The sequence below is a fragment of the Streptopelia decaocto genome, assembly GCF_964273445.1.
Source record: "Streptopelia decaocto genome assembly, contig: HAP1_SCAFFOLD_217, whole genome shotgun sequence".
NCBI classification, from domain to species: Eukaryota; Metazoa; Chordata; class Aves; order Columbiformes; family Columbidae; genus Streptopelia; species Streptopelia decaocto.
Window position 1 is genome coordinate 63510 of NW_028116145.1, and position 13609 is coordinate 77118.

Below are 13609 nucleotides of genomic sequence, written 5' to 3' on the forward strand. Positions count from 1 at the left end.
TTCCATGACAACTACTCAACAAGTCGATTTAGAAGCTCCCAGGAGCTTGTCAAGTTTTGCTTCTAGCTTACTAAACTCAAACTGGATTAGCTTCTTCAGTTGTCCTATTGTACCTATCCTAGAAGCAGGATCGACAAACCACCTGGTAAAGGAGAAGTTCTTCTGGAAAGAGTTCTACCCCAAGAGCAAAACTTCCCTGCCATCCTATGCTCAAGATGCTAGGGAGACAGTATCACAAAACACAGGCAGAAACCCTTAGCAACAAAACCTGAACTTTCGGTCCCATTTTAGCTCCTAGGCAAAGCGAAACAGAAAGCTATCAAAAATTAAGCTGGGGGTAAAAATGTTTAGCCAGATCACAGCTTTCTTCCTATGCGTTAGCATCCAGTAACGTTTAAGTGTTCAGGCAGGTCAGTCCTAAAACACATACACTTTCATCATCATGCAACAAGAACCTGAATCCAAAAAAATACAAACACGTCCAAAGAACACACAGAATGCAAACAAGACAACTTCCTTTACAAAGTGGCCAGCAAGCGCTATGATTACTGGTGTTAATTCAAACAGTAAGCACTTCATTGCTATAGCATGCACCCACATCGGAACAGCATTGCTAAGACAGACACTGATAAAAGTTCACTTTAGTCTATAAATGCCTACAGACAAACATCTAGTCCCCCAGGAAGTTACCGTTGTTGCATTCCTCGGAGACAATCTTGGAGTATATTCCTTGTCTGTCTGCAGCTGGGAGAAACACACCGGATGATACTTCCCTCAGACCTTCACAATCCGACTCTATAATCTAAAACATATGCATGACAATGGGTACAAATGCATTTTCAACTCATTTCTACGCAAAAAGCCAACTTGCACAGCATGGTATCAAGTATATTAGAGGTACAAAAACCTTTTATAAGACCCCAGGAAAGGACACACCAAGATTGTGTGTGTTTTCAGGTCTTAGGCAAAAACCTGACAACTCATCTAAACTGTTCTGTCACACTGAGAAACTGGACAGCCAGAAAGGAAAACTAACATGGCAACTCAAGACGTGGGTTGCGAACCAATAGCTGCAGGTCTGTGGTGATCCAACTTCTGTACTGAACTAGTAGCTGACATTCAAGTTTCTGCTTATGTTTCTTAGGCACGTATCCTGCATGGTGACGGAATATATTGATACTCCCAGTCACAAGGCCAATTTGGATTGAATGAAGACTAGCAAGGCAGAGCTTACAAAAAGGGCTGGAGCACACCTCCAAAAGCTAGAGGGGATCCAATCAGAAGAGCTAACCATATAGGTTATACCCTAAGGAAAATCGCTGACCAGGTCAGCAGAACAGGGCTGCATGGTGAAAAAGCAACAATCCTGCCAGGCCCTGGTTACAAACATGGAGTAGAAGCAGTAGAAGAAACGAGCCTTATCAGCGTTAGGGATCAAGGCAACAGCAAGCTCTCAAGTGCTTCTGGATCTTACTCCTCCCCTCCATGCACCCCTTCTGGTGGGGACCCCTGAGTCTTCCACAGACAGTACCTCGGAATCCCAGGGAGAATCATTATCTTCCTCTGCTCCCTCGGCTGGCAGGGCACCTATAAATGAGGTAACAAGTGAGACACTGAGTGGTTTTACTTCACTCTGCTTTCCCCGTCGGTCAAGCCCTGCATCCAAAAGATGCCTTCTGCTCCTACTCTGAGACCTGAGGTAAGGACCAAAGTGCTCAACTCTGAACAAGCTGGTAATGCTTTCAAGCACACACAGCTGTGGCACTGGAGAGACCCTCTACATTTTAAAACTGTAGAAGGTGAGGTACTAGAACAAACAGCTCTCAGCTTAACTCAAAGCTCTCCTAGCCTTCAGCTAAGAACAATCACAGCTTTTCAATCCAACAACATGGGCCAGTAAGGGGAATACTGCTGTTACACCCAAGACATTTTCTTAGTCCTCCATTTTTTTATCATGTGTGCGTTGTGTTCAGATTAATTCAGGGACAACAGAGCAATGCAAGCAAGAATGGTACTTGCTTCATATAGCATTACTGGGAATCCAAAATCATAATTGCAGTTCTTCAAGAATTAATGAAAAGGAACAAAAGCTGCTTTCCTTCTCTGCCAATGCCCACTAGCATTCACAGGCAAGGGAAACATTTGCTGTCTTAGAGGTCAATCACCATTTTCTTTCATTGAGTGTGCATTAACATTTAGAGAGGAATAACTGGGACTAGTATTTACTAATTCATTTCTCTCACCAGCATTTTCTTTTGAAGCGTTGTGGACTTGATGGTTGTCATTACAAATAGAATTCTTCACTCCCTCAAGAACTGCAGTTTGTAGCTTTTCACCAGTGTCTTCTTTCTCCTGCTCCTCCTCCTTTTCTTCCCATTCAGGTGATTCTCCCTAAAAGAAATGGATGAAAGCAGCTGGAAAGAGCAGAAACAAGCACCTTCTTTGCCACCCATCGACAACTTGAAAAATACTTTTCTTGTGTAAGACAACAGGGAAAATTTATTGAGCTTTGTTTTACAAGACTTTCAGTTTTTCCATGGGAATCTGCATGAGTAGAAAGCAATGCCTAATGTTCTAAGTCTCACCTCCAGTTCTGCAAAGCCCCTGAGAAAAATTCAATTGATTCCAGAAACAGTCTACCGCCTATTCTTTTTACTGCAAAACCACTGCAACCAATATAAAAAAATATGGAAAATGTTGCCTGATACTATTCTTATACCTAAGAAACTGATTTGGCTAGCAGTGAGACATTTTCTAATACCAAAAAGGATGATTGAAAGATGGGTATATGTGAAGAATAAGTATTAAGAGAAATCCAGTTTACTATTTGTTTCTTACCTGTATCACCCTTAGAAAATAATGTTGTCATTGGATCATCCCTATATGCTTACTTTGGTGCTTGAGTGAAATGCTGCTCTTAAATTTTCTTGACTGCTCTTTAAGCACAAGTTTTCCCTTTCTTGCTTCAGGGCTTCCTCAGTATCTTCATCACCCACACATTCAAGAACAACAGAGTTTGGTCTTTGGCTTTCAAGCTTTGGGCTTTTTGCTGCATTTCTGTCAGCATTTCTGTGAAACTTCTCCTGAATCATGCTTTTCCTATTCTGGCTTTCTTGTGAATCTTGCCAATTATTTAGATTTTGAAAGACAGCTTGTTTTGGCACTGACTTGCAAGATACTTCATTATTCATTATCTTTGGAGACACAGAAGTTACATTTTCATAACACCCAGCTATAAAAACACAGGAGTATCAACAGATTCCTCCACCTTTTCATCAAGTTCTTTACTTATTTTATGATCATCATCACAGACATCTCCAGTTCCACACCAAGCTTCCCCTTCATACTTAGCATTACTAAAATACTTCAATTTCTCATTAATTTCCCCTTTAGGTTTTGTTTTCTTTCCCTGCTTCTCCACCTGTATGTCTTTAGACTGAGTTTCTTCATCTTCCTGATCTTCCTCCTCCTGTTCTTCTTTGAGGCTTTTCTTTGGTGACTTAGGACTTTCAATTGTAGAACCATCACCATCGTCTTAAAGCATAAGAGAAGGAAAAACACGTGTGAACCAAATGAGCTATGTAAACAGAAAAAAGAAAAAAAAAGAACACCCACAAAAACCAAAACCCTACTTATCAAGTCTACTTTTATATATCAGGATATCATACAATCTTTTCCAAATAGCTTACTCTTTTTCCTGAACTTCTGGGAAGCTTTCATTAACAGTGTCAAGTTTGGCTTCTGCGGCTTCTGTAAATAAAGATTTATTTAAGCAAACCAATTTTTTTAAAACGGTAACAAAAACAAATCCTTTGTTCACATCAAATCTTGAACAGTAAATACAATTGGCTTGTCCTTTTGATAGTGCTCAGGTGCTTCCTCCATCCTATAGTTCTAACTACGCAAACACTTCTCACATATGCAATTCAGTAAGTATTTCACCCCAAAACACTGCGCAGACACCTTTTGCAAATTCTTTCCCAAACTATGTTGAGATGCATAAGAGTTCTAAACGTCTGGTTTTAATATTTGTAAAAGTCAGCTGTATTTACGATTGCAGTTTCAGGATGCTTGCTTGCAAATACACATAACACAAGTAACTGTTAAGATCCCTAGACTGAATGCATAAATTAGTACCTGCAAGTACACTTACTAAAATATCCCTAAATTTAAAAATCATGCCAGAAAAATGCATCATTTCTATTTAAATCAGTGCAAGAAAATTAAACCATATTTAAAACTAAACATGCTTGTATCTCTACCATCACAGAGAGGGTTCAACTAGTACACTCAGGTTCCTCACCACTGCAGAGTCCCAGTGCAACAGATTAGATGCTCCGGACATCACTGCAGAAGTTGAAAACCATTCAGAACTTCAGTAAAAACAGCTATGAGAGCTTGTAGCTGACAGAAAGAATACTACCGAAGCATTCAAAAGAGAGGGAAAACATGCAGTGTGAGATCACATGCAAGCATGGAATGCCATCTCATAGCAGAAAAAAGATGACCCATTTGAATAAGTCATCTATTGAGTGCTCTTGAGGAACCTGACGAGGAGGAAAGGAGAACTAGGTGATGAAGGATTTCAGTAGATCTTGGTAAATAAATGCCCTTTTTCTGAGCAGTTAGGATTCTATCACCAAATTTACAGGAAATAATAACAATGTTTGGAGAAGAACAGAATAGGTTAGCATAGTAACTTATCAACTTGCAGGGTCTGCAAATCTGACTCAAATGAACAAGAATAAATAAAACCATGTGGTTGTTTATCCCGTCACCTATTGCTCTTTTGCCCCAAACCACAAATCTACTGCATGCTTGGCCACAGTCACAGGTCTTTTAGGGAAAAACTCACAGCAGAAGAGAGGCTGGCAGGCCAGAGGCTGCTTCTAAGGAGAAAAGAATATTGGCTGGAACTGCAGCTTCTGTCAATCCCAGAGAAAACTTGCCTTCAAATCACTTATTTTTGCAGAACATTTTTCCTGTAAAGGCACCGTACCTTGGGGGTAAAATCGAGTTCTTCTTCCTCAGAGGTATGCCAACTGTCATCACCCTCCTCTTTCTCAGAGCTTCTTAAAAAGCAAAGCAAAATGAGTGCTGTGTCTCTCAAATGATTCCTCAGGTACGTGCTAGGTATTTTCAAAGTCTTACCTTATTGAGTCTCCTTGGGAAGAGTCATCTATTGCTGTGTAAAAATTCATTGACATGTTGAAATTAGATTTGGCATGCAAAAAATTAACCAATACATATAAATATCTCACATGGACAACTCTAAAGGTCATAAGAGAATGAAACTTTGGGCAGTCAATTCAACACAAGACAACATGAATGAATCTATTTCCAAAGCGACTTATTTTTCAAGCCATACTGAATTAAAAAAGACAACAAAAATACCAGAGTTCTCTCTCCTTTGGACTCTTATGTCCTACAAGATTAAGAAACACCTCTAAACTAAAAAGTAAGCATAGTAGGAATACGCTATGTTTCTTAACCGTTAACATAATGCTGGGGGTTTAGCAAAATACTAAGTACATGAACCTCTGAAGTACTCATATTACACATGAGAACACATCACATGCAGAGATTTTACTACTCTATGTAACATGTATAACATGATGCTACATGCTACACTACCTAATGCTCTACCCAGTTACAGATTAATCTGAAAATGTAAAGAAAAAAACCACAAAGTACAGTTAAGATCTCAAGCTTATCCTCAGGTAGAAGAATCACCAGCAGTTCTCTATGCTGCACAGAAAAGGGCATTCAACAGACAAAAGGGGCATAATAACCAGGGCATTCTATGCTACACACCAAGCTTTCGTCAGCGGTATGAAGGCAACTTGGATACAGGATCATAGGACAAATCAGGTCAGAAGGGACTTCAGGAAGTCTCTTAGCCAACACCTCTTCAAGACAGGCGTAGTGAAGAGGTCAGATAAGGTTGTTTAAGGCTTTATCCAGACCAGTCTTGAACACCTCCAAGGAAGGAGACTGTACAACCTCGCTGTTTGACTGTCCTTATCACAGTGCAGCTTCTCACATTCAGTTAGACACTCTCTTGTTTGTGTTTATGCCTCTGGTGTCTCCACCTCCTGTCATGCAGCACTGGGAAGAACACGGCTTTGTCTTCGCCTCATATGTACTGGAAGCTGTGGCAAGGTCCCCTTCAAAGTCAGTTCTTCTCTAGGCTGAACAAGCCCAGTTTCCTCAGCCTCTGCTCAAAGGGCAAGTACTCCTGCCCTAGACAAACTGGATGGCCCTCCACTGAATTTGCTCACTGTTGAAAGACCAGTCCCTCTTGCACTGGGGGCTCAAAATTGTACCCAGGGAGCTGGACACACTCCAGTGAGTTGCCAAAGAGGATGGACAATCACTTTTCTCAGTTTCTTGGCTATGCTGCTCTTAATACAGCCCGGGACACTGTCGAGCTTCTCAGTCGCCAGGGCACTCTGCTGGCTCACGCTCAGCTCACTCCCTGCCAAGACCCTCTGGTCCTTCTCAGCAAAGCAGCTCTCCAGCCAGGCAGTCCCAACATGTTTTGTAGCAAGAGGCTGTTCCTCTCTGTGTGCAGGACTTCGCATTTGTCCTTGCTGCATTTTGTAAGACATGCCTGACAGTCCTTTTCTCCAGCTCGCCAAGGTCCCTCTGAATGGCAGCGCTGCCCTGGAGCGTATAGAATGATCCCCCCAGTTTGGGGCCATCTGCAAACTCAATGAGAGTGCCCTCTAGCACATCGCTGATGTCCTAATGAAATCTGCACTCAAGGAATCCAGCCTGAAGAGTGCTAACATCTCAACTATCAACAACTAAGATGAAACAAAAGGGCTCTTCAAGTCCCAAAACGAAAGGGAAAACCAAACAAATATAACCTCCACAGAGCAGCTATTTCAGCACTCCTCAAGTTCTCAATAACTAATTCTTGTTAACTATCATAACAAAATGAAGTTGTTTATAAACAGGAGATGGAGACAGGTGACCTCCCATGAAGTCACATGCTGACAACCAAACTGAGGTGTTGGGCAAAGTCATTGAAGACAAAAGAAAACAAAGGCATACCATGCTGGAAGACATCTCTTCTACTACCAGTAAACCACAAACAAGCATGCAAATTGTGTCTGTTCTAAAGACAGGGTTTATGTAGGAACTTTGATGAGTACATCTCCTGACCTGAACAAGGCTTTCAGACCATGAAATACAGTAGACATGTTCAGTGTAGACACGTCACACAGACAAAACCTAGAGGCTGAAACTTCCAGTGCAAGCTGAACTAGCTAAAATACTAACACAGTCTCCGATTTTTAATGTTTCCTATTACAAACACATAATATTTTAAAAGAGTAATTATTTTTACGTTCTGCAGCTTCCTGTAAACTCAGTGCTCTACAGTCTAATCTACCTGCTAACGTCCCAAGCTGAATGAAAACATGCCTCTTAGAACTGGGGGGTAGGGAGGAACAGCCAGTTACAAACTCTTGACACAATACTTCAGATATATTTTTGATTAGTACAGTTATAATTAATCAAATCAGCTAAGGAAGTTATCCGAACTTCGGCTTTCAATGTACGGTAACTTTAAGCAATGATCGAAACCAGGTCACATTGCCTGTTAGAAGGCAACAGAGGAAGTTCATGAGCATGCTTTCAGACAGACCTTGATGCCCTGCCACAGAAACGGGATCTAGAAAAGCTGTCTCTGGGGATTACATGTTTCCCCTTTAACTGAAGTCTATTTCCATTTTGGAGCAATCAAAGAACATATTTAAAAAAAAAACAAAAAAAACTGTCACTGATGACACAAAGCAAACGATTCAATAACAAATGTCTCATGCAAAACATGCAAACAAACAAAAAGTGCCCAAAGACTGCTCACAAATCTGATTTATAAAAGCAAACCCATCAAAATAGGGTCCTCCAGGATAGAAAACATCATAGATGTATTTGTACATAATACAACGTGTTTCATATTTGAAATGCTACTGTACAGAATACCTTTCCTTGATTTTCCTGTTCTTGATGTGTAGTTAGGAGATTGTTGCATTTCTATATCCATTTAGGAAAAGGCATGAAAAGGACAGACGAAACAGTGACATCAGAATAAAGTTCAATTCCCAGAAATTTGGAAAACATAAGCAGCACATCAACAAAGCTACAGCAATGGGAGAATGTACTACAACTACGAGTCTACTCTACAGTTTTAAGTGCTAGAAATGAAAACAATCACAAACGGCAGAACTCTACTCTCAAGGGACAGTGTCAAACAGTGTAACTTAATTTACTAGCTCCATGTAAAATACCTACATTCCAACATTTTGAAATACTGCAACAGATTACCAGAAATGTACTGCTAACTTGATTAGTTCTCATCTAGCATAGACTGCAAACGCAATTCCTTCGTATTTGTAGAGTGCTTTATACATACAGCACACTCAAAACCACTCCCTCTAAGCATCCCAAAAAGCCCTAAGTGCCAACAACTAAACTTTGGACATACACTATCCAGACATTTTGAAGGAAATCTTGGCTCCACCACTACACAACTTCCAGCCATTATGTTATCTACAATCATTCAAGTTACAGTTTTAGCATGCTTGTTATCCCTCACTGAAAAAGCAGCCCAGAAACATGTTGCCTTAAACCAGCTCACCTTAAAAGCTGTGTCAGTTGGTGCCTGATACATAGGACCCTCCTACATCAGTGTGAAGACAAGAGAGTCCTGCTTACATTGATGTGACCATGCTAAACTGCTGACATGCGGCAGCCTACGCCACCAACCAGAATGCAGACATGACAAGCAGTCTGAATGAATACCCTGTTCCCTCAGCACCATAGGGCAGGCCACAAGTGGACCAAAACAGGTGCGTTGACTGTTGTGAGTGTCACGCATGCGTGTTTCTGTGCCTGTGCATGTCTGTGTATTGTGGGGCAGAAGTTTTAGAATATAAATCACCAACCACCTGCTCCACCCATCCTATTTAGTAAAATTTTTTTATTTTAATAGTGAGGTTCTGTTATTGCAGCTACCTGACACCAAATTTCTCTGTGGTAAGGAAACATTTGTCTCAGAGCAGAAGGGTGTCCTGCTGATATTGATTTTACTCTAAATACATGTAACGGATGTGGCAAAAGGATTCCTACCAAAAAACATACACTTAAAGACCTCAAGATGGTTTCGCATCCCATCTCCATTTCTTGGTTTTCTTCAAAAGTGATACAGGACAACTTTTCCTGACCTCAGGAGATGTAAATCACACTGAAGCACTCACTTATTTTCCAAGAGCTCTACGATTAAAACCCAACAGTGTCTGAAGGGACTCAGGGAAACACTGAAGGAACAATATGCTAATAGGCAGTGCAGCAGCTAAAACAAGCTGCCACTGCAGACACACAGGAAATCTGAATCCTGGCCTTTAGAAAAGTTGCAGAATTGTTATTTTTGCCAAAGAAATTCCAACTTCAAATCCAAAAGGTCTGCCATTCAATATGCTAGGGCTGGAAGCCATTCATTTGGAGGTCTTTGCAAACTCGCCTGTGATTAATAGAAAGGTTCATGTTCTGACAAGAAGTAAACAATCAAATAAGCTTGTGCCAACTTCTTAAGTATGCTGACTTGCTCATTAGAGGAGAATATTTTGAAGAATGTTTGACAAGTACAAAACCAGCAAAAGGGATAAGGACAACACTGAAGATGCCAGGAAAACAATAGAGAAGAGCAAAATAAAGTAATTCTGAAGTGGGTGTTTCTCTGGTCGCTCAAGATCATCCCAGCTTCTCCACTAACAGAGGCTTCAAAGCCTGTTATGCAGCGTATCAAAGGGACTATCATGATGCAGGACATGTGCTTTGCAGGTGCAAGCCAGACACTGCAGAATTAACGCCAATGAGTGTCCTCTATATGCTACTCATCTCTCTCAACACACTGAGGTCATCTTCCAAGAGACTGAGCACAAGATCAAAAGGATTCATGCTACTCAGAAGAAAACCAAGCCTTACTAGAAGCAGACTGAGAACAGCACACACTTTCTCCTTCCAGGTCCTTAACTTGCATAACATTCTCTTCGCATTTATGATGCCTCTTCAGATGAACATAAGAAGTAAAGACTTCCCATAATACTGGGGACTTGTATTAGTAGTATGATCATTTTCAAGGAATGGGGCAAATTATTTTCACTGAGGGTATGTCAGTTTCAGAATCACCCAATAGTATTCTTCAAGTCATATTTTAAAATAATAACTCAGGCCTATCAGCCACTACAATGTGGTATCACAGCAATTATCTACATTCACAGGAAGCAGTAACAGAGAGTGCTGTTTGGCTGAAAGCAATATTTTGCTGATTAAACTACCTGTACCAAGCCCTTAAAACAACACCAACACCACCACCACCCACAAAAAAAGCACCGCACAATGAAAATCCTCCTTCAATTCTCCTTCTTCTATCAAGAAACTTCACAAATCTCCAACTAGATCAAAGCAACTGCTCTAAATTAAATTCCCATATTCTCCTATCTTGGAAAAGTCAATGAGGAAAAATATCCCATGTCGTGCTCATATTTTAAAAAAAGGAGTAATGAACTGTGTTTGAACAGTGTCTGCTGCCCATTTGCCACATAGTTCTGATATAACACCCTTAAAAAACCAGAAAGAATAAAACCTCCCACTGTAGGGCCTGAGTTATAAAGTTCAAGACAAACAATTTTGTTTACATGAAAATATTAATTTTCTAAGATTCCTCTACAGTTATGCTCATAAGCATAGACTGGATTTTAAAAACTCACTGAAAGAGTTAATTATTTTTTATCACAGGTCAATTTAGCTGATTTTTTTCTGGATCATGAGGTAATACAGATTTTTTTAAAGTTTATTTCATAAAATTACTGAAAGTGAAAGAAACCCATTATTTTCATTGTAAATCAAACGATGTCCAAGAAGATACAGTATACACAGTGCATTGTTGTTGTTAACAAAGTCAACACAAAGACACACAAACTCTGTGGAAATCAACAGGACATATCTTCCTGTTAACTCATCTGTTACTTCCTAACTACAGAAAGATGAACAACTACTCAGGATGAACCTACTGCTTTTACGATTGGATTTTCACAATCTGAATGGCCATCTACAGGTAAAAGGACACATCTGAAAAACAAAACCACTCCCGCCTAGTTTCTTCCCTGTCCCACTTCTCTCTTCCTCTAGAAAAACAATCTAGAGATGGGCAATCTGACAGGCGGAAGGGAACAAGCCCTAAGTGGACACGGAACACAAAAATCCCAATTCACAGTCTGACGAGAAGCATCTCCAACTAGCAACAAGTAAGCGCATTCACAAAACTTCTTGTCCTACTCTCTCTGACACCTCCACTGAAGTCAATGGTGAACACAACAAGTGTTAACATACAAAACACCTAAAGAAAAGGCCATAGTGATTTTCCTCCTGAGCTCCTCCATGATTAAGGATCCTACCTCTGTCCACAGCAGGTGCACCCAACATAATGCCAGCAGTTCCTGCCCAGGGAGGAATGCTAAGTACTGGGAGGCCTGGTGCAGCACCTGCAGAAGCTTCTGCTGTGTTTTCTGAGTCTGCGTGTTGTGCCAGTAGTTCACTAAGACTGTAGAGAGAAAGAAAGGAAATATATTGGCAAAAATAACCATATACTTGCTTATACCATCTAACAGAATAGTTAGCAGCCATTTATTATCCATCCTGTGCACATTCATAGCCATATGAATTAATATACTTGTATGTATTTGCTCAGGGTAATACACACAGAACTTATAGCATGACTTCAATATTTCTTACAGTCATATTAATTCTAGAGACGGATATTCATCCCAACAAAGTTATTAACTCCTGCTTGGTACATTTTTTTCAGCCTGGTTTTTGAGCACACATAACCACCTTAGAGAAGGAACACCCACATGAACAAAGCTATGCAGACAGGATTAAAACTGCTTAACATTTTAACAAAAGGGATATCAGTTAGACCTCCTCTAAAATAAAAGGCTGGTAGTTCGTGGGCATTGTAATGGAAGTCAGTAAAGACAGTAGTGCTGGTCTGGAGAGAGGGTTTACATGCATTGCAGTTTGCCAAGTTCCACCACTGGATAACAGTAAGATACAGACACTTTTTAGAGCTTTTATTGGTCAAATGGGAGCTTTGCAACAAAACTTGAAATCTAAGAGAGAATTCTGGGTGGAAATTTTCCTCAACTTCCAAATTAACACTAGACACAGGAACAATACGTATTGGAAGATGCCACTGAGCACAGCATCTAGACAGGTCTCAACACACCATTAAACCTTTGAGCTGTTACCACAGATGTTCCAAAGCCACGCTGATAACTGACAACTTTATCATTAGAAAAAGTTAAAAATTTACCTAGAATGTCCATGAATAACAGCATAATCTTCAGCTGTCCATTCATGAGGGTCTGTATGGGAAACATCAGCACCATACCGAAGAAGCAGCTTGACCAAATTAAGCTCCCCATCAGAAGCAGCAATCATAAGTGGTGTTCTGAAACATCCAAAATATGATAAAAAAATAGATCCTTTCACACAGACACTGTAATTATTTTTATTCCTATTTGCTCTCAAAAAATAGTATTGTCCAATTACTTCAAAATGAACAAAAAAATAGTGGTTTTCATTAAGTATTAAAAACAACAGCAAAACGGGAGAGGAAGTCAAAACAAAAGTTCAATCTTCACACAGAGCTTCCACATAGACAACACTTATGCTGCTGCACAGGAGATGTTGTTTTCAAATTGAGGCAACGCTGCTGAGCTAATGGCACGTTTCCTGCCAGAAGGGCCATCACAGCCAATGCCTTCTTGCAAACTCAATGCAGAAAGCATCCACTGAGGTATGACAGCAGTCAAGTGCAGACCTGCTTTCAAAAGTCACACAGAAATAGCTCTTTCTGTGTGGTTCCCTGATTTTTTTTCTTTAAGAGCTCATTCTCATGCCTCTCATCAATCCAGCTTAGAGAGTACTAAAGAGACTCATGTAGTGTTCTGACTAACCCCTCACCTTTCACGCTGATCTCGAGCATGCACGTTAGCTCCGTGCCCAAGGAGAAATTCTACTATCTCTTCCTGGTGTTCAGAGATAGCAAGAGCAAGTGGAGTAAATCCCTCCTGAAAGGACAGATAAATAAATAAAGTTCAAAATAAAAAAAAAAAACTACACAACCTTGAAGAGAAATATTAATGCAATTTCTTGAAAGAATTTCCTTAACAAATACAAAAATTTACCTTATTCCGGGCCTCAATATTGGCATCATAATCAAGTAGCAGCTCTGCCACAGCTGTATTAGGAGAGATGACAGACAGATGCAGGGCAGTGTTGCCATCAGCATCTGGCAGGTTTGGTTCAGCACCATGTTCTAGTAGAATAGCCACACATTTTTCTTGCTGGCACTGTACTGCCTGGGAACAACACACAAAGGAAAAACTTCCAGCGTTTACATTTCACTCTGTTACCATTCCCCCAGCTTCCCAATGCTGGAAAATAAGAGCACCTTCTAAGATTAGCTCATGCACTCTATTCCCTAACAGTAACATATGCCTATTCCATGCCAATCCACCACAATATGCATGTTTCT

The 13609-nt window shown here is 40.3% G+C and overlaps 1 protein-coding gene across 1 annotated transcript in view; it reads right to left on the reverse strand.

Moving 5' to 3' along the window:
* Nucleotides 1-13609, reverse strand: part of LOC309452340 (uncharacterized protein) — a gene marked incomplete at its 5' end in the record, with an annotated part of 75477 nt that overhangs the window by 54034 nt on the left and 7834 nt on the right. The window contains 12 exons of the mRNA XM_082076980.1: nt 691-802; nt 1532-1587; nt 2244-2391; nt 3422-3534; nt 3690-3750; nt 5000-5072; nt 5152-5185; nt 7993-8043; nt 11466-11611; nt 12383-12520; nt 13036-13142; nt 13260-13433. Coding sequence (XP_081933106.1) covers nt 691-802; nt 1532-1587; nt 2244-2391; nt 3422-3534; nt 3690-3750; nt 5000-5072; nt 5152-5185; nt 7993-8043; nt 11466-11611; nt 12383-12520; nt 13036-13142; nt 13260-13433 — 1213 coding nt within the window. The remainder of the gene's footprint in view (nt 1-690; nt 803-1531; nt 1588-2243; nt 2392-3421; nt 3535-3689; nt 3751-4999; nt 5073-5151; nt 5186-7992; nt 8044-11465; nt 11612-12382; nt 12521-13035; nt 13143-13259; nt 13434-13609) is intronic.